The 26,708-nt window shown below is 49.3% G+C and overlaps 2 protein-coding genes across 3 annotated transcripts; one reads left to right on the forward strand and one right to left on the reverse strand.

Moving 5' to 3' along the window:
• Positions 1 to 548: 548 nt before the first annotated feature.
• LOC143844037 (uncharacterized) lies at positions 549 to 17,786 on the reverse strand. Its single transcript, XM_077350991.1, has 7 exons — positions 17,684 to 17,786; positions 15,959 to 16,187; positions 11,032 to 11,216; positions 9,108 to 9,150; positions 6,053 to 6,129; positions 5,316 to 5,375; positions 549 to 701 (listed from the first exon to the last, which is right to left on the reverse strand). Exons 1-7 carry the CDS (start codon positions 17,784 to 17,786, stop codon positions 601 to 603), a joined length of 798 nt encoding a protein of 265 aa, XP_077207106.1. The 3' UTR covers positions 549 to 600.
• On the forward strand, positions 16,119 to 26,708 carry CBY2 (chibby family member 2). 2 transcript variants are annotated; one of them, XM_077351026.1, is made up of 3 exons: positions 16,122 to 16,208; positions 18,178 to 18,253; positions 25,589 to 26,708. In XM_077351026.1, exons 2-3 carry the CDS (start codon positions 18,196 to 18,198, stop codon positions 26,581 to 26,583), a joined length of 1,053 nt encoding a protein of 350 aa, XP_077207141.1. In that variant the 5' UTR covers positions 16,122 to 16,208; positions 18,178 to 18,195; the 3' UTR covers positions 26,584 to 26,708. The 2 variants fall into 2 exon arrangements, with proteins under 2 accessions (XP_077207142.1, XP_077207141.1); XM_077351027.1 differs by lacking the exon at positions 18,178 to 18,253 and having other exon boundaries at positions 16,119 to 16,208.

Consider the following 26,708-nt stretch of genomic DNA (forward strand, 5'->3'; position numbering starts at 1 on the left):
AACCGGCAACCAAAGAATGGTCCACTCCCAACATGTTTCCCAAATGGGTGTGAGTTAATGTTTTATATATTTTTTAAATTTGATGGGCTTGGAAGGGTGGGGAGGGGGGCATGTGGGCGTGTCCACAGCTATGCTTCCCAACCATATTCTGCATGATTGCACTGCTGCTGGGATTTTTCGAGACCTGAAGAATGCTTCAGAGGTTTCTCAATGGTAAAAAAGTTGTGAAAGGCTGCTCTAGATATATATTACTGAACGGAGTTTCAGGTCTGAGAGTCCGGGCTTGAGGGGGAGTCCGGGCTTGGGGGGAGGTGGAGAGGACAGGAGGTGGAGGTGGAGGTGGAGGTGGAGAGGAGAGGAGAGGAGAGGAGAGGGGAGGGGAGGGGAGGGGAGGGGAGAGGAGAGGAGAGGAGAGGAGAGGAGAGGAGAGGAGAGGAGAGGAGAGGAGAGGAGAGGAGAGGAGAGGAGAGGAGAGGAGAGGAGAGGAGAATAAAACCCAGCTCTTCAGAATGGAGTCCGCTGTTCTGAACCACTGTACCATGCTGGCTCTCAGAACAGAGGTTGGATTTGATGCAAGAACATCATTTCAGGATCCGGGTATTAGGGGGTCTTTGAAGAGTGCTCCAGATGGTGAGGCATACCTCTTTTCCTTATCTCAATTGTGCCTCGTTTTTCTCCTCCCAGGGTGCCCATGGTTCTGCCTGCAAATCAAAACATTGAGAAAGAGCATCACGCTATCTTTACAAATAACTTGCATGGTATTCAGCCTTCCTGAAATCAACCCGCTGGACTTACTTCCAACTCAACATTGCTAGAAAGTAGACAGTTTGGCTGGGCCAGCCACATCCTCAGAGAAGTCTCCTTTGAAAGTATGCAGACAGGACGGTGCTCGCCACATCCGAAAAGGGGAAGGGACAGACCCCCCCCCCAAATCCTGCTGTAATGTGTGTCGCCCTGACAGAGCCACGCTGATTCCCCAGATATCACTATTCAAAACAGAGATATATTTCGGGAGGTCCTGGAGATTTTAGCGGTGGAGCTGGCAGGACAGGGTTTGAGGAGGAGAGGACCTCAGTCAGGTATAACTCCATAGAATCCCCCCTCCAAAGCAGCCATTTTTCTCCGGGGGAACTGATCTCTGCAGCCTGAAGCTCAGTTGTGATTCCAGGAGATCTCCAGACCCCACCTGGATGTTGGCTACTCTCTCACCAGGCAACAGCAGCAAGTAGCTGAGGGAGATAAAAGTTCCTCAGGCTACCTCACAGCCAGGTCAGATTTAGTAAATCAGAGGAAGTCAAACTGCGGCCTTCCAGATGTCCATGGACTACAATTCCCATGAGAATTCATGGGAATTGTAGTCCATGGACATCTGGAGGGCTGCAGTTTGACTACCCTTGTTAAATCAAGCCACCAAAACAAAAGACAGATGCCCAGTGACCATTTCCATCCTTAGAAACTGTGCCTGAGAAAAGAAGTCATTTCTACAGTTTGGGCTTCAATTCAGGATCCAGCCAGAGAGAAAAGGGCAGAATCCATGTGAGGGGCTATTAGGAAAAAGCCTGAAGCCAACTGTGGATATCATGATTCCCTGGCACAGGGAAATGGCGCAGTTCAAATAACCTGCACAGTTCTGGCTGCTGTCTCTCCGACAGGATGTTGTAAAACTGTGGAAGTTGTAGAAAACAGCAGTCAGGTGATCAAGTGAGGAGGGGAGAGGAGCTTGGGGAGTTTTTACACAAGAAGAAAGTACAACTAAGGCATTGTAAAAGTTTATGACCTGCATGGCATACAGAAAGTGGAACTGTTTCAGATGCAAAAGACGGTGCCCGGATTTTAATTAGGCTACGTGTTTACCTCACGCGCCGCCGGCCCACCACAGGCCTCTCACCCTCTGGGACCCACCTGTGGACCTACATTACAGCATGTCATTGGGCCTTTCGCTGCATGGCTCCGGTACAGTGTGCTCAGGACAGCCCCACGCTCACACAAGAGGGCAGAGCTGCTGGCAGAGGGTCATGAGAAGTGCAGCTCTGTAGGTAAGCTGCATCTTGACAGTCTCCCCAAAGACAGCGCTTTTTCCCTGGAGGTTTTGCCCCTCCTGCCCCTCAAGGGCGATGGAAGAAAGGCCACAGCAAAACCAGTGGGCTGTTTCAAACAACACAGATGCTTCCGGAAGAAGGAGGCCAGAAGTGGTCAAGGCTGGAAGTGCTTCTGGTGGGCTGGAGACCACCAACAGATTTGTACCCACAGGGCGTAAAGCCCTGCCAGGGGCATAAGGCGATAAGCGGTCCCTCGGATATGTGGGGCCCAGGCTGCAGAGGGCCTTAAAGGTTAGCACCAGAACCTTGAACTTGGTCAAGGATGCAACTGGCAACCAATGAGCTGCCTCAGCACAGGCTGGATAGGAGCCCTCCTGAGGACCCTAGCAGCTATATTCTGCACCAGCTGCAATTTCCAGGTCAAGGACAAGGAAAGGCCCACGTAGAGTGAATTATCCTGGAGGTGACTGTCACATGGATCACTTTGGCCAGGTGCTCTGGAGCCTCACCCGGCATAGGTGGAAAAACTTCAGATGGGCTACTCTCATGACCTGTGCTCCTATCAATAAAGGGGCATCCAGGATTACTCCTAGGTGTAAACTGCATGGAGCTTTTATTCCAACCCCAGGTCGATTCAGTCCCTGCCCTCTACCCAGAATGCAATTTCTGTTTTGATTTGGGGCGATTTAAAATTTCCTTCTGCAGCAAGAAGGATTGATCCAGAGTGACCCTACCTTTATTGTGCCATATCTTAGAGTGCTTTTAATGCTCAATATTTAAAGGCTCTTTTGAATCTGGGCTCTCCTCTATGGTAGAGGACCCGTGATTGGCCACAGGTGGTCATGTGACAGACTTGCCTTAAAAGAGAAGCTCCTAATTTCTCTCAACTTCTGTCGGTCCTGGATTTTTTCTCCCTTCTCTTCCTTTTTCGATTGTCTCCTCCCCCCCTCCAAAAAAGAGAGGGGCTCCCTGCTTGGCTCCCCTCAACCCCTTCAAGAAAAGAAAGAAAGAGGCTTGGCTCCCCCCCACCTTCTGAGCCTCCCTAACCACGTGCAGAAGACTTTCCTGTTTCATTGGGGGGGAGAGGAAGATCCGAGTTCAAAGCGATCTGAATTCAACAGGATTGACAATGGAATAAACAAAGTAAGTGCTGGCTCTGCCCTGGATTCCTGGGTGTAAACTGCACGGAGCTTTTATTCCAACTCCAGATCGATTCAGTCCCTGCCCTCTACACAGAATGCGATTTCCGTTTGGATTTGGGGCGATTTAAATTTTCCTTCTGCAGCAAGAAGGATTGATCCGGAGTGACCCTACCTTTATTGTGCGAAATCTCAGACTGCTGCTAATCCTGAATATATTCAGAAAATCGCATTGTTTTGAATCTGGGCTCTCCTCCGTGGTAGAGGACCCGTGATTGGCTACAGGTTGTCATGTGACAAGCCTGCCTCAAAGGAGAAGCCCCTAATTTCTCTCAACTTCTGTCGGCCTTGGATTTTTTTGTGTGCCTTCTTCATTCCGCCTCCCCCTTCAAGAAAAGAAAGGATTTTTTTCCTCCCTCCTCTGACTTCTTGGATCCTCTCCCCCCCCTTCAAGAAAACAAAGAAAGAGTCTCCATTTGCCTCCCCCTCTTCTGAGCCTCCCTAACCATGTGCAGAAGACTTTCCTGTTTCAATGGGGAGGGGGGGAAGAGGAAGACCCAAGTTCAAAGCGATCTGAATTCAACAGGATTGACAATGGAATAAACAAAGTTAGTGCAGACTCTGCCCTGGTGGAAGGTGAGATGGTAAGCTGCACTCTGGCCAGGCTAGGTAAATTTGCTTCCTGATCTGATCTCTCCCTGCTCAGCTACAGGACCTCCATCTTGAAGGAGTTGATTTTCAGGTAACTCTGCTCAAGCCATCCAGCTATGGCTTCCAAACATCTGGTGAATGCATCCGGGGGGGGGCCTGGGGGGGGGCTGTCCATCAGGAGATAGAGCTGGGTGTCATCCACTGATCAGTGACAACTAGTCCTAAGCTCCAGATCAGCTGGGCCAGAGAGCTCACGTAAATGCTGAAGAGCGTGGGGGAGAGAACTGCCCTCTGTAGAATTCTACAGGATAGTTGGAAGGAGTGAAATAGCTCTTCCCCCACTGTGACCCTCTGTGTCTGGTTCTGAAGAAAGAAGATCAGCCACTGGAGGGCTGTCCCACATATCCCACCCCCAATGAGACAGTGGGCTAGCAACTTATGGTCGACCATGTAACTGACAGATCAAATGTAACTGACAGATCTAACATCACAAGAACAGCCAAACCATGCTGATGCGACTGACGCCAGAGATCATCCATCAAGGTTACCAGCACCATCTCCACCCTGTGGCTAGGATGGAACCCCAACTGGTATGAGCTGAGCTCTGAAACTTCATCCAAGAATGCCAGGAATTGATCCATGGCAGTACTTTCAACCACCTTATCCAGAAATGCAAGATGAAATTGAAAAATGTACATTTGCTCTATAGAAAAGTATTACATTGAAGGTGACAGGAGGCAGTGGAGGTTCTGTCTGAGGTGGATCAACAATGGCTCATGCATGCACAAAAGGCAACTCTAGATGCCAACACAGGGAACACGCACATGTGAATGACCTCTCTGATGGGCATTTTATTAGGTCATTTCTAGTTCTTGAGCTCCTGCTTGGCTAAGGTACATTGCTTAATTCCTTTGGTTGCCTCAACACATCAACGGTGTCTACCTGACCAGCACTCCAGGTGGATCCAATTGTCAAAATCAAAAGAGATGACCAACTCCAGACATGCAGTCAATAATATTGACTCAACAATCATGATTGTTGTCTCTTTTACTAGAACAAGCCAGAATGGGCTCCAGATTATATCCCATTTTCAAATCCACAATTCTTCCTCAGTGACTTGTTCCCCAGCAATTTCAGTCTCGTTTATTCTATTTCTCTTATATATTTCCACTCTTATGCATTCCAAAATTTCCCAAACTTATGCTTTCCCAACTCATCATATCCATTGGCTATAGGCTCCTAGGGTAGATGGAGGATCCCAGCCAGGCCCAAGCACCCAGCACCCCCAGCCTATAGAGCCCCACTTTCCTTGCAGAGTGCAGTCTGAAGGCTGAGGTGTGGGGCTTCAAAAGAGGTGGGCAGGAGAAACCCATGGTGCTGGCAAGGTCTTGCGGACTGTTTTGGTTACTTGTCTGTCTCTCCCTGCAGTGCCTAGAGACTTGGCAGTGAGCATGGCTTGCCCTACTTACCTCTTCTTACCACTCACCTTTGCTTTCTGCACCTTCCGTCTCTTCCTCCAGCTTATCTTGGCCCGGCATCCTTCTCGCTAGGTGAGAAACATGGGGCAAATATTAGTGTTCAAATCTGGATTGCACCTGCCCCCTTCCTGGCCTGCCCACCCACCCCTAGATTTAATGGCAGAACACAATGCTCTGGCTTCAGGAAATAATTGCCCTCAAGACAGCACAAACTCATTGCACCAGCAATCCAGCTAAAAGGACTTCTGGCCGACCCCCGACCACACTGAAACCAACCACTAACTTTCCTTCGGACTTTGTTGCTTTCTGGTTCTGGGATTTGAATGTGTAAAAGAAATGCACCAAAAAGCAATTTCAATTAACTTGAATACAATACATGGATGGTAAGCCAATAAAAGGTCCTAATAATGTTCTGACACGTGTCCTTTTCTAATCAGGCCTTCATCTTTCTCTCTTTCCATACCCTACCCCGAATACAAACTGTATCTTAAGGCCATCTCTTTCCTGACTGCTCAGCGGGTGCCCACCCACTCCTACAAAGGCAGCATCAGTGTTCTCTTGTGTCTCTGCTGTCAGCTTTCAGCACGATTAGTGCAAAGACCAATGAGGCAAATGCTGCTGGGCAAACTGATCCTTAAGGAACAGCATTTCAAATGCAGCCCGAAGTGTAGGGAAATGTTTAAATCAGTTCTCAGGGAACCAGAGAAAAAGAACTGGCTGATAGAATCTAGTCCTGAGTGCTTACCTTCCTCAGATGAACTCCAAGATGTGGAGGAGTAACTCCATTCTGTCTGCGTCTCCAAATCTGCAAATTCATGTTTCCTGTCACAGAAAAGAAAAGTGTTGGCAACAAAGAGCCTGAAAAAGCCCCTCGTAAGCTTCGGTTGGCATCTTCACAGGAATGAGAATTCTGCGACAGAAAACACAGAATTATACTATGGACATTTTTAGGATATGCTCCCCCCTTTCACAACCATCATTTGCTCGTTGGCACACGCATGAGCTTGTGTGTGTGTAAACTACATCCAGTTGCTTGTGACTCTGGGCAGCCCTGGGAATCAATGTCCTCCAAAACACCCCTTATGAACAGCCTTGCTCAGGTCTTGCAAACTGAAGGCTCTCATGGCTTCCTGGACTGAGTCGGTTTGGTCTCTAGCTTCCAGGCAGAGTGCTGGGGGAACTCTCCTCCCACACCACCTTTTAAACGAATTGTTTTTCCCCTGTCAGCTTTCTTCATTGCCCAATTTTCATATCTATCTTTAACACTTAGCTGCTCATAATATTTGAGCAGCGGCCTGCTGGGCGGAGCCGGTCTGGATCTGTTTCCAGTCCACGGGCCAATCAGGACACGCACAGCGTCCTGATTGGCAGGTAGACCAGAAACAGAGGCCGGATCAGTCCCCAACAAACCTGGCGCAGGGCAGTCTGCCCCTGACCGCTGCTGGGAGAGAAGGTTGGTGGAGCTGGCCAGGGGGTCGGGAAAGAAAGGAGTTTCCTGCCCCAAAAAGGCCCACTGAGGCTTGGAGAGGCTGCAGGAGGCCTTTTTGGGGCAGTGCTGGCGGGTGGGCTGCTCGGGAAGGGGGAGCAAGGAAAGGAGATGCTAGCACCTGTTGTATTTACAGATGCAACAGGCTTTAAATCTAGTACCTAATAATGGGGATAGATTCAGGCAGGTGGCCATGTTGGTCTGAAGCAACTGAACAAAGTTCAAGCCCAGCAGCACTTTGAAGACCAACCAAGTTTGATTCTGGGTATCAGGTTCCATGTCCCTGCACAAAAAAGCTTACACTCAGAATTAACCTTTGCTGGTCTTAAAGTTACCGCTTGACTCTGTTCTATAGGAATGGGGAATATCCTATGGCAGTGGTCCCCAACCCCCGGTCCAGAGACTGGGACCGGTCCGTAGATCAGTTGGTACTGGGCCACGGCTCCTCCTCGTCCTCCTCCCTGGCTGCTGCCTCGGGGGCTGCCCTGCCACTGGCTCACCTTTGGTGCTCTCCAGCGGCTGCCATGGCTGGGGCTCCCCCTTGGCTGGCAGCACCCCCCAGTGGGTGGCGGGAAATCAGAGGTGCCAGTGGGAAAGCAAGTGGATCAGGGGCTCAGGCAGCGGTGACGTCCCTCGACAAAAGACTACCCCTCCCCCGGCCTCAGTAAAATTGTCAAGCGTTGACCGGTCCCTGGTGATAAAAAGGTTGGGGACCACTGTCCTATGACATGAATGAATTGACTTTTTCTTGGTGGCCAGCCACACGTCCTTACACTTAAGAACCTTTTCTCAATATTATTGGTTGGGTGTGTTTTTAATTTCTGGATTTTCTTTTCCATTCAGTTCAACAGGAATCATATTTCCAGCTGTAACAAAGCTGTAACAAAAATTAAATAATATTTAAAAAATAATGTTTGCAGAGCAATTTGAATTAAGTTCCATTTGTAGCTCTCCTCCAAAGGATCATGCCTGACACATTTCAGAGAGATGTGAAATCACAAGGACCTCCTGTCTTTTGTAAGAACGGTGATGTTTGCTCTCTCCTAGGCTCATTCCTAGGCAAGAGGGAGCAGGGAGAGCGGGAACTCTGCCCACGAGCGGCACCCAACCTCAACAGGTGGGAGCAGAAGACACAGAAAAGCCAAGCACCAGGGAGAGGTGTCCTGAGGAAGAAGCCCAAGGCCTGAACTGGGAAGGGAGGGGCTTCCAACTCTGGCCTGGGGAATTCCTGAAGGTTTGTGTGTCTTACCCTGGAAGGTAGAGTTTGAGGAGATGCCCTGCAGGGATGTGATTCCATTTCCTCCAGAGAACTGTTCCCTGTCATCTAGAAATAGGTCCTAATCCCAGGAGAACCCCAGGTCTCCCTTGGTGGTCCCCCATCCAAGTACTGCCCAGGGGCAACCCTGATAAGCTTCCGAGATCTACATGAGATTGGGCTGCCCAAGTCAAAATACCAGGCAGATCAGCCATGGCAAATTTCATATTGATGGGAAGTCGGGTGGATTTTATGACCAATAGAATTTGAAGGGCAATAAAGACAGAGGTCATAGTCCCCTTGTATACGGCACTGGTCAGACCACACCTGGAGTACTGTGTGCAGTTCTGGAGGCCTCACTTCAAGAAGCACGTTGATAAAATTGAAAGGGTACAGAGGAGAGCAACGAAGATGATCTGGGGCCAAGGGACCAAGCCCTCTGAAGATAGGTTGAGGGACTTGGGAATGTTCAGCCTGGAGAAAAGGAGGTTGAGAGGAGACATGATAGCCCTCTTTAAGTATTTGAAAGGTTGTCACTTGGAGGAGGGCAGGATGCTGTTTCTGCTGGCTGCAGAGGAGAGGACACGCAGTAATGGGTTTAAACTTCAAGTACAACGATATAGGCTAGATATCAGGAAAAAGTGTTTCACAGTCAGAGTAGTTCAGCAGTGGAATACGCTGCCTAAGGAGGTGGTGAGCTCCCCCTCACTGGCAGTCTTCAAGCAAAGGTTGGATACACCCTTTTCTTGGATGCTTTAGGATGCTTAGGGCTGATCCTGCGTTGAGCAGGGGGTTGGACTAGATGGCCTGTGTGGCCCCTTCCAACTCTATGATTCTATGATTCTATGATTCTAGGTCTGAAACACTCTCTCTGTGTCTGAGAAAGAGACCAGCCCACGGTCGCTCAGCTAGCTTCCCTGGCAGATTGGAACCTGGGTCTCCCTGATCAAATTCTGGCCCTCTAGACCCTGCACAAAGCAAGACGCATGCTAGTCTTTATGGTGCTACTGAATGCTACAGACTGGCACAGCTGCCCACTCTGGGAGATCTCCTCCTCACCTTGCCTCAGGAACTGAAGATGCCAAAGATCTTGCCTGGAAATCTGGGAGAGGGAGAGAAGGATTGCGGCTGAAGTCAATCACACCGAAAACGAGGCACCTCCCTCTCCTCTGCCCATTTATTAGCTTTAGGTGGCTCCAGGGATTCATTCCAAGCCTACCATCTGTGGCCTCCAAGCCACCAGTCACCGGGGGGGGGGGAGGGGGCTGGAATGCTCCCAGAATCACAACTGATCTCAGCTAAACCTCCCCCACGACCCACACCGCTGCCCTCCCCAAGCTCTGCTCCCCCGGGAATGGGCAACCCTGTACAATGCTTGATGGCTTTAGCCATAAGATAAAAATGAGTCTCTGTTTTCACCAGTGGGGGATGCCTTATTGTGGGTCTTTTCCGAGGCTGTGGAGAAATGGCCTCCCCAGTTGTGTGTCTCAGGAGCTTGGCCTGGGTGCCCCCCGACTGCACCACCCAGAGGTGCCAAGAACCTGCCTGCAGTGCAGAGCCTCACACAGGCCATTCAAGCTGGGCAGGAGGAGCCTCCAGTGGCACGCGAAGGGGTCAGAAAAGCCGACTCTCACAACAAGAGAGCTTTCCAAGTTCCTAACGGGAAGGCCGATGGGACATGTGCCTGCAGGCCCCCAGCACGCGGCAGCCCTGGCCCAGCACGATGCCCCCAAAGCTGCAGCCACGCTGCGCTTGACCAGAGGCAGGGTTGGCACCTGAGCCCAGCAGTGTCCCCGGGGCTCTCCCTGTTGTTACTTGCCCCTCCAGAGGCCTGCTGGGGACAAGGTGCCTGCCTCGTCCCCTTTGCCCCGGAGTGGGTGGGGCAGCTGTGGGGAGGGTGGGTTGGGGGAGCTCAGCCAGCCTTTGCCCTGGATAAACTCTTGGCAGGGGGGTGGGGGCGGTATTCCTGTTGGGGACCCTGTGAGGATGATGGGCTGGAGTGGGGCCATTTTAAGTTTTAGAGCCAAAACGTACAGAGCCACCTGGCAGCTCCACAAGGTTGGTGGGTGGCGTGCATCTGTGGTGAAGCCGCAGACTCCTGCTGTGTGAGTCTAAGGTGGGGGGGGGGGAGCAGGTGCCAGTTTTCCCCCAAAGCCAGAGCATTGCCTCTGACGTCCTGATGCCATTTCTGTGTGACAGCAGCGCATGGAGGGAGCTCCCAACCACACCTCTCCCTGCCACCAGCCCGCTTCCACCTGGCGACCCTCGCTGAAGGCCCCCCCTTCTATTCCTTGGTCGCTCTAGGATGGCTACAGGGCTGCCAGTTCTGGGTTGGGAAGAACCTGGAGATTTGGGGGGTGGAGCCTGGGAGGACTGGTTTTGGGGGAGGGAGGGACCACGAACTAGGGATACAGCCATAGTGTACAAAGCAGCCCTTTCCTCCAGGGAAGCTCTGTTGTTCGGAAATCGGTTGTAGGGTGGCAATCCTAAACCAACAGTCAGACTTAGGAAGCCCTCAAAGACCAGTCTTCAGGAAAGAAGAAGAAGAGTTGGTTCTTATATGCCGCTTTTCCCTACCCGAAGGAGGCTCAAAGCGGTTTACATTTGCCTTCCCTTTCCTCTCCCCACAACGGACACCCTGTGAGGGAGGGGAGGCTGAGAGAGCCCTGATATTACTGAAGAAGAAGAAGAGTTGGTTCTTATATGCCGCTTTCCTCTATCCGAACGAGGCTCAAAGTGGCTTACAATCGCCTTCCCTTTCCTCTCCCCACAAAAGGCACCCTGTGAGGTAGGTGAGACTGAGAGAGCCCTGATATCACTGCCCGGTCAGAACAGTTTTATCAGTGCTGTGACTAGCCCAAGGTCACCCAGCTGGCTGCATGTGGGGGAGGGCAGAAACAAACCCGGCATGCCAGATTAGAAGTCCACACTCCTAACCACTACACCAAACTGGCTCGCTCAGAGGATAATCTGCAGCCAATACCTGGGGCTGGAATCCTTTCGGAGGGTTCTGCGTCGTTCTCAGCCTTTCCTTCTTTCCGACGACCGACCACCTTGGCCTCTGCTTCTGGTTCGTTGGGCAAATTTGGCTCTTTTCTCCGCTCCCGACCAGCTCCCCTCTTCTTGCTGAGCTGGCTGCTCTGCTGCAGATAGGCTTCCACCGACTGCCTAGCAAGGGAGGATTTAGCTTCAGGGTGGGGCCCTTGTAGTTTTTTCACGTTTTCTATGGTGAGGCGTGAGGCAGAAGGGCCCCTAGGATCCGCGGACTGGCCCCCAGAAGGAGTGCTGGGCGTTTCTGGCTGGCCCTCATCTGCTCTACCCGACCCCGAGATGTCCTGCTCTTTTGACATGTTGGTCGCACACAAAGGGAAACAAGTACGTCAGCCAGAGGCAGAGGATGCCACCAAGCCCTGAGGGAGAGAAGAGAAGGAAAATACCATTTGTCACGGACTGCCTTTGGACACACACAACTGTGTGTGTCTGAAGGACCCAGAGGGTCCACTGTGTGAAATCTCACTCTGTGACATCCCCCCATTGGAGATAGCTTCAGGTGGGCAGCCATGTGGCACTGCAGTTTGGCATCCAGAAGCCCCTTAAAAGACCAACTAAATGTCCAGGGTAGAAGTTTTCTCAGTCAGGGCTGCAATGATGTCACTTCCAGGGCAAAGGGAAGTGATGTCTTCAGTGTATCAGGGAAGTTCTAGAGTTTGGCCAAAACAATTTGGCCTACAATTGTTAGGCGAGGGCAGTAAAAAATTTTATTGAGGTTTTGTTGACAGTGAATATCCAAAATTCTTTATTACCTCTGTTGCTTGAGTATGGCCAAGAGACAGGTCCATTCCGCATCACTTTAATGTAGCAGAAGGCTTGCAAATTGTAAACACTACTAATTTGCAGTTCCGCAAGATGTCGCACACAATCTGCCACACTCCTGAAACAGTCCTGCAAAAAGCGATTTGTTGTAGCGCTTAAAGGGAAATAGGGAAAAGTGGATTCACCCTCCGAAAAGCGCTACACTCTTGCAAACAATCTGCAACAGTAGCGAAAAAGACCTGTGTGTTCCCATTGTTGCGGTTCCAGCCAAGTCCCTCCCCCTGGCTCTCTCCTCTGAACTTCCGGCGAAGCGATTGCCATTTTTTTTTTCTTGGAGCGAGCAGAAAGCAACAAACCGGCGAGCCTCCGTTTAGAGGCTTCCCCGGCTGCAGTCCCTCCACAGAAGTGCTTTAAAGCTCCCCTAAGTCACCAAGCACAACACAGCCGTTTGCAAGTTCCCTTTATTTTCTGCCAAAAATCGCGCCCGTGCGGGGGGGGGGATTTTTCTTTTCACTCGGGGGAGTGTGGCAACGATGAATCACCAGCTCACACGCCAGCTGCCAGCTAGATGGGTCTCTCCGTTGCAAGAATTAACGCATATTCGTTGCAACGTGGGTTTTTTTTAAATTTCTTAAAGGGAAAGGGGCTTTTCCGGAGCATGATAACAACCACCTATTGGCTGTTCGTTTGACTGATGGCCAGAGGCAGGACAAAGCACAGGAAAAATCGCTTCCTGTCTAGTGATTTTTGCAAGACTGGAAACCTGTGGGAAACGAATGAAACGCTACTGGATTCCACTAAAAAAGCAGGTATGTGTAACGCCGGGATTGCACTTTTAAAAATAGCGTTTCCGCTTTGTGTGACCAATTGGCAACATTGGTCCTTGTGTGGAATGGGCCACATTATTAGCTATTTCACTAAGCCATATGAGCAATGTTTTTTCTCTAGATTGTATATCCATGGTGCAGTTAGCAAGTCTAACAACAATAGATGAGTCAAACTCTTTCGGGGGAAAAGCAATTTTAACAAGTACATACACATAAATAACCATTTTCTGGTCTGGATGGTATACATTCCTGTTTCCACCTGGATTGCAGCATTAGAAATGTGTGTTGGTATCTAGATTAAGGATCTTAAGAATTTGGACCATGTCTTTTCTAAACTGGAGATATTGGCATTCATACACAATGGAACCCCATACACCAACCTGGTGCACGTGGGGCCACATCTTAAACCAAAATGTCACAAAATTATTAACCTACTTATTTAGATCAAAAGGAAACATTCAAAGGTAGATGAAGAAATGTTAACTTTAATGCAATCAAATTTGGAACAAGATTTTACTGTGGAATCCTTTTATTGAGCTACACGTTTACCTAGTCAGTGAGATTTTTGTGGCTGTTTTCTGTTAGCCTTGGCATTGAAGTCCAAGTCTAGGTTTGTAACAGACACTCTTAAAATGTCATGTAAATGTTCATCTGTAAGCCTTGACCTACACTTCGATTTCACAATTTTCATCTTGAAAAATGTTTCTTCACAGATGTGGTGAATCTGTTCTGAAATTCCACCTGCAATAGGTTCAGTGCTTTGATGTGTTTTTCAAAATTGAATTGTAAATTCCTATCCTTCTCAAATTTTAGTCTATTGCAGCATGAGAATAGATTCAAGTGGGCGACATTCAATAAGGGACCTGAAAGTAACTGTTTTATTGCAAAGGAACTTCAAAAGCAAGCTAGAAAGGGAGATTGCAGAAATGCAAGTTATTACAACACTCAAAACAATGACATACCCTGGACTCAACAAGGACATAGGTTTTTTATCTCACTATGCATGCTAACCTTGTTTAACTCGAGTATCCACATTCCTCACAATTTATTTTAACTGGGACACTGTGACTGTTAGTAATATAGAATGTAATTTTGAATTTAACTCTCTAGTCTCAGGACAAGATCATTGCTAGCTCAGCTTCTACTTGTAGGAATGTTTCACACTTGGGTGGAGACAGATTGGGCAAGCAACAAATGGTAAAGTGTAAGCCATTAGTCACTAACATAGACATTTTATTTCTCCTATGTTTTTGTTTGAAGAGACTGAATGGCTGTTTTAGCAAAGAATTCATATGGCTGTATTTGGATGTTGTAACATAGTTTACTGATTTAACAGGATCAACTTATAGTTTTTATGTAGTTTTTATTCTGTTTTTAATTGCGCACTATAATAAATAATCAACATTTTTACATTATTTTATTGTACAGCTCAACTTCTGAGTTCCTACCTGGAGCCTCTGAGTGCCAACCGGCCTAAGCACAAATGCTGTGGGAGGCTATTTAAACCCTCTCAGACTCTGGCCGAGGAGGAGGAGGTGGTTGGGGGCTGCTCCGGGCACAGGGAGGGGGGCCAGAAGAGAGGGGGCTCCATGAGCACAATCCCCTCCTCCACCGCTGAAGCTTGCGGGGCCGGAGGGCCAGACCCCTCCTGCAGTTGGGAACCAAGAGCCAGCTCCGGCCTCCGGGCTCGGCGCCTCCCTTCTCCACTCCACTGGCCCTTGGCCATGGCAAGCAGCATTTCTACACTGCCCTTCACTGCAGCAGACCAGTGCAGTTCAAGCCTCTCCGATGTTGCTCTAGTCTCGTCTGGGAAGGCAGGATGTCTCCCTGGGGAGTTCTGTGTATTTATTAATGAAGTTATTATTAACCTGCCTTTCCCCAAAAGCAGTTTACGTCATTTTCCTCTTCTACATTTTCTGTTCACAACAGAAGGTTGAGACAGGGTGTCTGGCGGAAGGCCCCTCAGTCAGCTTCCCGGGCACAAGCAAGGATTTTAACCTGGGTGTCCTGGATCCTATTCAGACACTCTTAACTACCCTTAGTGGTTACAGGAGAGCAGGTGGGGCTGGCTGGTTGCTTCTCACCCCTGGAGGCCTTCTGGGGACCCATGTCAAAAGAGCAGGATGGTGCTAAAACAGGGCTGGCCCAGGTGGGAATTTGAACCCAGGTCCTCAAAGCCCAAGCAACACTGTTTGAGATGTTGTGCTGGCTTAGGGTGGCCATTCACGCACTATTACAATTGATCTGCAGATTGCTCTGGAGGGGGGACTCAGGGGGAGGGGTCCAAACTGTCTTTGTATTCCATTTTAGTAACTGGTTGCTAATGGATTTTTTCTGTCATTTCTGCCATTCCATGGCACAAGTGGGGGTTTTAACCTGGGTGCCATTACTGCTTTAGTAACCAGCCACTAGTGGAAATAGCTTCCAGTTCAGATTGGCCAAGCGCGGTTGACCTTCTATGGGCCCAAAGGGCTTCCTTCTGGTTTCCACCTCTAATTTCTGCTTCTGGGTCACAGTGGCCTCCTGTGGAGAATGCCAGTCCCCTCTCCTGCCCGGCTTTCGGCTAGAACAAAGGGAGATTGGCTGTTGTGAAGAGGGGGAAAGTAGCTCATTGGTCATTTGAGCGCAAGGCTGCTGCTCTAGCACCACCCCACTCCACTCAAACTCCCCCCCCCCCGAGGAAGGGGGCGTCAGTGAACAGTGTGGGGGAAGTGACATTGCCATGGCCACAGCTAGGGTTGTGTGCTTCAGCGACCGAAGCGCACAGCCCTAGCTGCGGCACTTCAGAGATAACTCGTGAGCACACGGAAACTCACTGTGGACGACTCCCATTCCTGTATTACGTCACTGGAAATCAGGCCAGCAACAAACACCACCTGGTTTAGAACGCCAATGTGAAACCCGCCTATGCTATGGCATCATACCCCAGTGAGGCCCCTCCCCCCTAGGCTCCACCCCCAACATTTCCTGGTATAGCCCAATTCAGAGCTCTCACACTCAAAGAGACCAACGCGGTCAATGGCCAAGCCTGTAAGAACAGAGACATTAAATGCACTTCAGATGTTTTACAACAATAAATTCCTTTTGTTCTCCCTTGAGAAGTCCAGTTCACAGTGGGGAAATGAAAAGAATGATCCTTGGTCACCCCAAATCAGCCAGAGAACCAGTGGTGGTGAACAGGGAGGTCATCCTAGCTTGGAGACATCCACCACAGAAGAGCTCTCCGATGGGCCCCTGAAGCCCTTGCATGGCTTTCTGGGAGGCACTTACCTCCCTCCTTCACCACCTGGCTGTCCTGTGGCCCTGCTGAGACACTGCCCGGGTGTCACAATGGGGCTGATGTGTCTGCCTTTTGTTGCACGGCTCTGGGGTATGTTGGCTTGTGCCCAGAGACAGCTGTGGAAATCAGCCTGAAGGAGGGTGAAGGGCTCCTGGCTATGCCTCAGACATAAAGCCAGGAGGGTTTGGGAAGCGCAAGGAGGACAGGAAACAGCTAAGGCTAGTTTCACAACACAAATCAGTAAGTACCATTGTCGCCCCCCCCCCTCCCATCCACCTGTGTGCTTCAGGCATAGTTCCCTAATCTCCATTAACAATAAAATCTGAGTCCAGGAGCAAGCACCCAAAAGCTCCCGCCTGGAATAAATCTTTGTTGGTCTTAAAGGTGCTCCTGGACTCTGATTTTATTGTGCTACTTCAGACCAACACGGCTACTCATTTGAATCTCCCTTAACAAGAATTCCTTTGCAGCTCAGGGACCAAAGAGCTCTGAAATGCCCAGGGTCATTCTTTGGGCCAGGAGGAACACACGCAGGCAACCAGAGGAAATTAAGCCAATAAAGCTTGCTTTAGACGAGGGGAGGAAAAAGCACTAGGGGACTTTTCAGTTCACAGGAGAGATGACCAGGCAGTGGGGGGTGGGGGTGGGGGAACACGACAACGACATAATATGACAGAGCATTATAAAATTATGCATGGGGTGGAGAGAGCTGACAAAGAAACTTTTTCTCCCTCTCCCAAAATATTAGAATTCAAGGGCATCCACTGAAGCTGACGGGCAGTAGATGCAGGATGGATTCAAGGAGCTTCCTTGGCTCCACAGGGCCTGTAAAATGGAGCTCTTCCGCCAGATCGGTTGAGGCCAGGGTGCGGGAGATTGCAGGGATCCCTGAGGTTTGAGGCCCTGAGGGAGGGGGAAGCCATGGGAAGCCACAGCTTTTACTCGCCAGAGTAGGTTGAGATTCAGGTTTTATGGGTTTTATGCTTTTACTAGAAATTAAGCCCGCTGTAGACAAAATACAGTGGGCGCTAGTGGTTGGGGAGAAAAAATGTAGTCCAGGAAGGTAGAAGAGGGAAGGAGGGATGGGAGTGAAAAAGGAGGGCAACTGGTGGGTGAAGAGATGGACAGAAGGCAGAAAGAAAGGAAGGGAGAAATAAGGTAGAAAGACAGGAAGGGCTAAAGAGAGCAAGTGAGAGGGAGAGAGAGAGAGAGTAGATAGAGAACTGGAGGAAGTCCAGAAAGAAGGAAGAAGGGAGGAAGGCACGCAGGGAAGTAGGTGGAATGGGATGAGGAAGGGGAGGGGTGTTTGGGGGGGGAATCGTGAGGGGAGGCAGTTGGGAGGGGGGTGGCAGGGGGAGAGCATGGGGTAGAGAGGGGAGGGTGCGTAGATGTTTGGGGAAGCGTCCGCGGTTCGGGGGCCGGGAGGAGGAAGAGGGCGGTGGCTGGGTGTGTGAGGTGGATGAATGTGCGGCGGAGGGGGGGTGGGAGCGCGGGGAAGACTAGTGGGGGGTGGGGGGGTGAATGTCCGGCGGAGCACAGGGGGAGCACGGCGGCAACTTGGGCAGGTGGGCGAAGCGTGCATTGGGGGTTGGGGGGCCGTGGAGTGGCAGCAGAGCGCGGTGGCGGGTGGGGGGGCGTCGTCGCGTGTGCGTATGCAGGGCAGGGGGGCAGCCCCCCTGAGGGGGAACGGCTGTGTAGGCCGCGCGGCAGCTTACCTGCTGTGCAGCGTGGGATCGTCAGTGTCACAGCTGGCTGTGGGCGGCGACTCAGAGGCAGCTGGCAGCCTCCGTTGGTGGCAAAGGGACAGGGCCACGGCATCAGTGACGCGCCGTGGCTGTCCCTTCACCGGCTCGGAAGGGGTGTGAGCGTAAGACGGCTCGGGAGGAGTGGTGCAGCTCCTGAGCCATCAGCTCGGTGGGAAGGGGTGGCTTTCGGCCACCGCTGGGGCAGGTCGTGGCTTTGCTGGCGGGAAAGGAGTGGCCTTTCCCAGCAGCGAAGCGTCTTCTCCCGTCCCCCGCGGGCCAAGAGGGCAATCAGGAGCCGCGCTGCGTGGAGCTCCTGATTGGCCACTTGGCCCCAGAGTAACACTTGGAGGGGCCAATTGGGAGCCACTTTGCGGCTCCCAATGGGCTCCTCTTTTATCACGGACTCGCCCCGCCCCTTTCTTCACACACAATGCCCTTACTGCTTTATTTAATCCGCTCCGCAGGAGCGGTTACAGATACAGATGTATCGGGGTTTTATTCTTGTTGTAACCCACCACAAGTCAACTCTGAGAGCGTCAGGTAAGAAATGTAATCCAATCAATCAATCAATTTCTTTTCACAGTGAGTGACTAAAATATAGAATTTGCTGTCTGAGGGTATAGTGATGGCCAGAGGCATAGACAGCTTTAAAAGGGGATTAGATGGATTCGTGGGGGGGGAGCTCTGTCAGTTGCTACTAGCCATGGTGACTACAGGGAACTTCCACAGCCAGAGGCAGTCAACCTCTGAATACCAATGCCAGGAGGCAACATTAGGGGAAGGCTTCAGCTAAGGAACTGTTTGGCCTCCAAAGGAACTGTTTGGCCACTATGTGAGGCAGGATGCTAGACTAGATGGACAATCACCAGTTTGATTCAGCAGTTTGAAGAAGAGTTTTTATATCTCATTTTTCACTACCCAAAGGACTCTCAAATCAGTTCCACAACAGATACCCTGTGAGGTAGGTGAGGCTGACAGCGCCCTGAAATAACTGCTCTGGGAGAGCAGCTCTAAGAGGACTATGAATAGCCCAAAGTCACCCTGCTGGTTGCATGTGGAGGAGCATCAGATTAGAGGCCACCACTTCTAAGCACTACACAGGTGATTCCCAAACTTTTGGCCTGCTGCCCCATTGTCTCCCAGGCCACATACCTAGTCCCCACACAAAGCCACACTTCTTTCGTGGTGTTAGGTGTATTGCAAATTCAAAACACACAGTATAGCCTTCCCCTTTTTTTGGTTGTTGTGTAGCAGCCATATTTTAGTTTGGGGGGGGAGTTCTTTGTAAAAGTCATTTGTAAAAGCCACCTGGAGCATTGGAGAGAAAGGCAGCTGGGAGAGAGAAAGAGAGAGAGAACGACAGAGGAGACAGAGACACAGAGACACAGAGACAGAGAAGCAAGCAATGGGAAATCCCATGGCCTTGCTTTTCCAGCCTCACAAAGATGGAGACTTTTGGAGAAGGATTGCCAACCTTGAGTTAAGAAATTCCTGGAGATCTGGGGTGGATCCCGGGGAGGACAGAGTCTGAGGAGGGAAGGAGCTCAGCAGGAATAGGATCCCATCTAATTCACCTTCTGAAGATGCCATTTTCTTCAAGAAGCAAATCATGGTTGGCCCTGGTCAGCACTGGGATGGGGGACCACCAGGGAAGTCCAGAGTCACCACTACCCAGAAGGAGGCAATGGCAAGCCACTGGAATCATGGAATCATAAAGCTGGCAGGGACCTCAAGGGCCATCTAATCCAACTCCCTGCAGAAGGCTCACTACCTGCTCATCAATGTTGTTGTTGTTGTTGTTGTTAGGTGCAAAGTTGTGCCCGACCCATCGCGACCCCATGGACAATGATCCTCCAGGCCTTCCTGTCCTCTACCATTCCCCGGAGTCCATTTAAGTTTGCACCGGCTGCTTCAGTGACTCCATCCAGCCACCTCATTCTCTGTTGTCCCCTTCTTCTTTTGCTCTCAATCGCTCCCAGCATTAGGCTCTTCTCCAGGGAGTCCTTCCTTCTCATGAGGTGGCCAAAGTATTTGAGTTTCATCTTCAGGATCTGGCCTTCTAAGGAGCAGTCAGGGCCGATCTCCTCTAGGACTGACCGGTTTGTTCGCCTTACAGTCCAAGGGACTCGCAAGAGTCTTCTCCAGCACCAGAGTTCAAAAGCCTCAATTCTTTGACGCTCAGCCTTCCTTATGGTTCAACTTTTGCAGCCATACATTGCAAATGGGAATACCATAGCCTTGACTAGATGCACTTTTGTTGGCAGGGTGATGTCTCTGCTTTTTAGGATGCTGTCTAGATTTGCCATAGCTTTCCTCCCCAGGAGCAAGCGTCTTTTAATTTATTTGCTGCAGTCCCCATCTGCAGTGATCTTGGAGCCCAGGAAAATAAAATCTGTCACTATCTCCATTTCTTCTCCATCTATTTGCCAGAAATTGAGAGGGCCGGATGCCATGATCTTTGTTTTCTTGATGTTGAGTTTCAAACTTTTGCACTCTCTTCCTTCAACCGCATCAACAGGCTCTTTAGTTCCTCTTCACTTTCTGCCATTAGAGTGGTATCATCTGCATATCTGTAGTTGTTGATATTTCTCCCTGCAATCTTGAACCCAATTTGTGACTTCTCTAATCTCGTCTTTCTTATGATGTGCTCTGCATACAAGTTAAATAGGCAAGGCGACAGTATACAGCCTTGCCGAACTCCTTTCTCAATTTTGAAACAATCAGTGATTCCATGCTCTTTGACCTGCATATAGGTTTCTTCTTGACCTGCATATAGGTTTCTCAAGAGACAAATAAGATGCTCTGGCATTCCCATCTTTTTAAGAACTTGCCACAATTTGTTGTGCTCCACACAATCAAAGGCTTTAGCATAGTCAATTAAGCAGAAGTAGATGTTCTTCTGGAACTCCCTAGCTTTCTCCATGATTCAGCGCATGTTGACAATTTGATCTCTAGTTCCTCTGCCTCTTCGAAATCCTGCCTGTACTTCTGGAAGTTCTCAGTCCACATATTGCTGGAGCCTAGCTTGTAGTATTCTGAGCATAACTTTGGTAGCATGAGAAATGAGTGAAATGGTGCGGTAGTTTGAACATTCTTTGGCATTGCCCTTCTTTGGGATTGGAATGTAAACTGACCTTCTCCAATCCTGTGGCCATTGTTGAGTTTTCCAAATTTGCTGGCATGTTGAGTGTAGCACTTTTACTGCATTGTCTTTTAAGATTTTGAATAGTTCAACTGGAATGCTGTCACCACCACTAGCTTTATTGTTGCTCAGACTTCCTAAGGCACATTTGACTTCACATTCCAGGATGACCTGGGCCTTCATAGATAGGGAGGCATCCAGGATCACCCCTGATTCCTGGCAGTGTATAAGGTCTCCAATTACACACCATCGAAGGAGAGTAAATATACTTCCTGATCTGGCCCATTCCTCCTGAACCACTCTGTCTTGGAGCAGCTGAACAAAATCAGAGTCCAGGAGCAGTTGAGTTTTAGGCAGCTTTGCTTGAGCCAGAACATCGCTGCTTCCAAACATCTGGCAAATGTATCAGGAGCGGGCGGGGAAGTCAGGGCAACCATCCATCAAGAGATAGATCTGGGTGTCATTAGCATACTGATGACAACCCAGCCCAAAGCCCTGGACCAGCTGGACCAGAGGGCGCCTAAAGATGTTAACTAATGTTAACCACAGGGGAGTTTAACAATGTGATTGCTTTTCCCTCATGGCTACCCTCTGTGTACAGTTCTAGAGAAAGGAGGGCAGCCATTAAAGGGCTGTCCCTTGACTCCCAGCCCTGGTGAGCAGGTAGGCCAACAGCTCATGGTTAGCAACATCAAACACTGCCAACAGGTTGAGAATACGAACAGGCCTGACCTGCCCTGATTCAGTCGGGGCCAGAGATCATCAATTAGGGCGAACAACACCATCTCCACCTCACGATCAGATGGAAGCCAGACTGGAATGGGTCGATTTTCAAAATTTCTTTCAAGAATGTTAGGAGCTGATCTGCTTCGGCCCTTTCAATCACCTTAGAAACGCAAAATACGAGATGTGGCGGTAACTGGCTGGGTCACATTGATCAAGGGATGGTTTCTTCAGCAATGGGTGAAGCACCTCAAGGCTCTCTGGGAACTCCCCCAAAGTAAGGGAGAGGTTGACAATATCCCAGGCCGGCTCCCATGCTCACCTGTCCCCTGTTCTCAGGAGCCAGGAAGACCAGGAGTTCAGAGGACAGGTGATTACCCATATTGAAACAAGTAACTTGTCTACTTCAGCTAATGAAAGCTAGCTGAAGCCATCAAACAATTCCCCAAAAGACAGCCAAGGGGCCTCAAGTTCCCTTTCTGTATCAATTCCCTTTCTGTTGGTTATCCTCTTGAAGAGAAGTGACAAGTGAAGAAGCCCGAGCAATCTGTCCTGGTTCCTGTGTTGTTCAACATATTCATAAATTATTAGGAGCTATCAATCTGGCCAAATCCTCATCTTCCTTGATAAAACAGTTCTTTTCCTCTGCGAAAGGTAACCAATTTATTCCTGCAGCAATTAAAAATTTTAATGCCAAAGTGATGTCCCAGCTCCTGTTTGGATGCCCCTTATGGGTTCCTGCCTTTAATAAATCTATTGAGGGTGTTCAATCTGCTTTCTATAGGCAAATTGCAGGGGTTCCCAATTGTGTCTCCTACCATGCCATTTGCGCAGAATTTGGCCAAATTAGGGTAGAGACAAGGGCCTGGATAGCTACTTTTAAATTTTGGGTCGGACTATTTTTAGAATAGAAACTGGCAGCCTTTTAACTTGTCTAAAAAGTGACCCTCTTAAATTTCGATGGTTCCAGGCTATTGAACAAAAATTAGTCTCCATTGGCATCGATCTGAACTCCCTACTACCTCTGGAAGAAAAATGTATCTTCTGGATTATTAAACAGAGAATATTAGACCATGAGCAGCAGGAACTCATACCTACCCAGCCTCGAGTCTGCTCACCAGCATTCTTTGGCATCACTATGCAGAGAAATATTATGCCTACATATTTGCATCTTCTTGATGTTCCACCCGAGAAGAGCTTTTCTCCTGGCACGAATGAATGCTTTCCCCTCAAAGGTCTTAGAGGGAAGATTCCACCGTATCCCATACCATGCGAGACTCTGTCCGTGTGGTTCTGGCTGCCCTGACTCTGTCTCACACATTTTGTTAGATTGCCCCTTATATGAGCAGTGTCGGGATGACAGCTTTGTTGCTTTGCTGGGAAACAAGCCTTCTGTAAGTAAATCTATGACCTTGCAATTTCTGCTCTCTGACAAAGACCCAGAGATAACCATTTTAGTTGCCAGAGTTTTAACTAAGATGCTTTTATAATATGCTGCCTACCTTGTATTTTATCTTTTATAGTTTATTTAATCATTTTAAGATCTGTTTGGTTATGTAACCCCATGGCCTATTTTATTATTTTGTTGAAATTTTAAACCCTATTTTTATATGTCTTATACATATTTTATGCCAATAAAAGGTTACTGACATAAATTATTAGGATAAAGGGATAAAGGGGGGCCTTATTAAATTTGCAGATGCTAAATTGCGAGGGGTAGCAAACACACCAGAAGACAGAATCTGGATACAGGATGATCTTAACAGGCTGGAAAACTGAGCTAAAATGAATAAAATGAATTTCAATAGTGAAAAATGTAAAGTTCTGTATTTAGGTAGGAAAAGTCAAATGCATAGTTATAAGATGGGGTAGACCTGTCTTGTGCAAAAAGGATCTAGAGGTTTCAGTAGACCAGACACTGAACAGGAGTCAGCAATGTGACTCGGGAACTAAAGAGGGAAACAGCATTTTGGACGGTCTTAAAAGTAGTACAGTGTCCAGATCACGTGAGGTGATGTAACTACTTTTATCCACTCTGATTAAATGTCACTTGGAGTCCTGTGTTCAGTTTTGGGCACCACATCTGAAGAAAGATGTAGAGAAAGGAGCGTGTCCAGAGGGGGGCAACAAAGATGGTGAGGGGTTTGGAGACCAAGTCATATGAGGAAAGGCTGAAGGAGCTTGGTCTGTTTAGCCTGGAGAGAAGGTGACTAAGAGGTGATAAGATAACCATCTTCAAGTACTTAAAGAGCTGTCAGATAACCATCTTCAAGTACTTAAAGAGTGGTCCGCAACCTTCTTCATGCTGTGGACCGGCGCCGGCGGGGAGGGCAATCGCCCGGCCACACATGCCGTGCATGCATGTTTGCGACCGCAAACGCACATGGCGCAAACGCGCATTCGCGGCCCTGCTTCCCTCTCCCCCCACAAAAAGAAGCTTGCCAGGTCGCAAGCTAATCGGCCACTTATGCGGCACAATTTGCTTGCGGCCTAGGAAGTTTCTTACTGCGGGGGATGGGCGGGGAGAGGGAGCCGTGGCCCGGTGTCAGGGCCTTCGGTGGGGACCACCAATATAGAAGATGGAGCAGGGTTGTTTTCTGTTGCTCCCGAGGGTTGGACCAGAACCAATGGTATGAAATTCAAAAGGATTTTCAGCTAAACATCCAGAAGAAGTTCCTGATAGAGTAGTTCCTCAGAGGAACAGGTTTTCCCAGGAGGTAGTGGATTCTCCTTCTTTGGAAGTTTTTAAAGCAGAGGCTAAAGAGCCATCTGACAGAAATGCAGATTCTGTGAACTTAGGCAGATTGTAAGTGGGTGGGCAGGGGGTCTTTCTTGCATGCCCAGGGAAATACTGATTGTTACTTTGGGGTCAGAAGGCAAATTTCCTCCAGACCAGACTGACCAGGGATTCTGTTTTCGGGGGGGGGGGGGGGTCGCCTAGACATGCAATTGGGGTCACTGTAGGTAGACAGGTAGTTGTTTATTTCCTGCATTCTGCAGGGGGTTGGACTAGATGACCCTGGAGATCCCTTCTAACTCTATGATTCTATGATCAAGTGTGGAGGGAAGGTTGTGGCACAGTGACAAGACTTTATCTGTGAAATAGCACGCAAATGCCGCACAATTAAACTCCAATTGAGCCAGCTGTGAGAATCCTTCTGGTAAAGAAAAGCGGCATATACAAATTAATACTAATAATACTAATAATTCTTTGTAATATTTTGGTGCCGTTCTTTGAGGGTATTAGGTCCAAGCCAAGTCCTGGAGACGATGACTCTGCGTGGCCATTGAAGTCCCCCAAAACTAGAAGTTTTGGGAACTGCAAGGTCCAGGCAGTCACGGCCTCCAGCAAGCCCAACAGGACATCTGGTGGTGCACCAGAAGTACACCAACGAGATGGTCAAGTTCTCAATCGATTCCCACTCAAGGCTGACACACACCACCTCTGGGATTGAAGGCACTGGGAAAGCCCTGTAGGAAAACGAAATCTCTGACTAATATTGCCATCCAACCACCACCAGAGGACCGAAAACCCAGGTGGAGCAAGATCATTTAAGGCAACCATCTTGCTTTCTCCCACCCAGGTTTTGGTCATGCGTGCCAGGTTGACCTCATGCTCCACAAAATAATCCTGTAGAGGTCTTGTTCTTAACCTACCTGGAGTTACACAACACCAGTGTCAGTGCCATCTTCACCTCCACCCCCATACCTGGAGTTGGGGCAGAGATTAGCAGGATTGTGAGCATGTCTGTATCTCCTAGTGCTTGTGTTGTCCAATCTCCTCCCACCATAATACCTCTCTTGGCCCATAATGATCAAACTTCTTGTTGGGAGCCAATCCAAAGCTTCTTGTTTGAAGCTAATCCAAAGCATTTTGGTTTCTGTTCTGTTGTTCTATTCCAGTATCTATTCTGGGATTCTTGGTAACTTCCCAAAGAAAATTGTTTTGCATGGATCCCTCTATTTCATGCAATAGTCCAGATCCTCATTCTGGTTTTGATCTTTTCCAGAAAACGTCTTGAAGGTGAAGATGGATTACATCCCACCACGGGTCAAGTTGAGCGATGACACTTTCGTCTTTCTCGATGGCAAGTGGGTGAACGAAACCTATATTCAGTCAGCATTCTCTTCCTCTCCGGAAAATCTCCAGAAACACACTGGAAAGAAGATCCACAGTGAATGGACTCTCTGGGAAGAGAACAAGGCCCTTTGGGAAGAGAACAAAGCCCTGCGGGTGGAGAACCGGGCTCTCCGGGAAGAGAACAAGGCCCTGCAGTGCTTGCGGATGGAGAACAAGGGGATTCAGGTAATCTACGATGAGAGTCTCCAGCAAGTGCTGCAGCAAGACAAGCCTCTAGAAGGCCTTCCCAACTTAGGCCTCCCAAACAGTATAGAAAATAAAGCCCTTCAAGTTCTCCGAGAAGAGAACAAAGCCCTCCAGGTCTTCCGGGAAAATAATGTCGCTTTGAAGATCTTCCCAGACAAGGTCTTCCCTGAGAAGAAGAAGCCCATTCCAGTTCCCGTTCTCCAGAAGGAAAAACTCACCGTCCAGTTATTGGGGAAGGAAGATCCTGCAGCCCCTGAAACCAGCAAGATGGTGATGGCCCAGGAAAGCCATAACAAAGCTACCCTGCCCCAGATAGTCAAAGCTGTCCCAGAAACCCAGGAGGAGAGCAGGACGATGCCGGTCCTGGAAAGAAACAAAACTCCTGTGTCCCTGTTAGAGGAGAATGATGCCTTCGTGGCTGTCCAGAAGCTGAATCAAATTGTGCTGTCCCTCCTCAGAGAGAACCAGGCACTTCTCGAAGAAAAACGGGCCCTCCACACACTCCAGGGAGGGAACAAAATACTATGGGAGGAGAACAACAAGTTGAAGCTGCAGCACAATGCTGTCAAGGGGACCATCAACAAGATTGCGTCTCAGATGAATGCCATGCAGCAGGAGCTGAATGCTTTGGCCTTCCTGCCGGAGGCAGAGAACGAGACAAAGAAGCCAGAGAGTTGATGGAAAGGAGGAGCCGCAGGGAGAGAGAGAAACCGAGGCAAAACATGGGCCCTTCGTGCACATTAGCCAAGTGTTCTCTCTCCTGGACATAAAACCTAATAAAGTTCTGTTGTGATTCAAGAGAA

This window comes from Paroedura picta, chromosome 8, assembly GCF_049243985.1.
Source record: "Paroedura picta isolate Pp20150507F chromosome 8, Ppicta_v3.0, whole genome shotgun sequence".
NCBI lineage: Eukaryota > Metazoa > Chordata > Lepidosauria > Squamata > Gekkonidae > Paroedura > Paroedura picta.

Excerpts from the sequence above, each read along its gene's own strand:
- LOC143844037 (XM_077350991.1), bottom strand. The coding sequence starts at position 17,786 with ATGCCGTGGCCCTGTCCCTTTGCCACCAACGGAGGCTGCCAGCTGCCT. Across the intron at positions 11,217-15,958 it reads CCAGGTGGTGAAGGAGGGAG|GCAGTCGGTGGAAGCCTATC; the intron begins GTAAGTGCCTCC and ends CTCCCTTGCTAG. Across the intron at positions 9,151-11,031 it reads CGAAAGGATTCCAGCCCCAG|ATTTCCAGGCAAGATCTTTG; the intron begins GTATTGGCTGCA and ends TCCCTCTCCCAG.
- CBY2 (XM_077351026.1), top strand. The coding sequence starts at position 18,196 with ATGTATCGGGGTTTTATTCTTGTTGTAACCCACCACAAGTCAACTCTG. Across the intron at positions 18,254-25,588 it reads GTCAACTCTGAGAGCGTCAG|AAAACGTCTTGAAGGTGAAG; the intron begins GTAAGAAATGTA and ends GATCTTTTCCAG.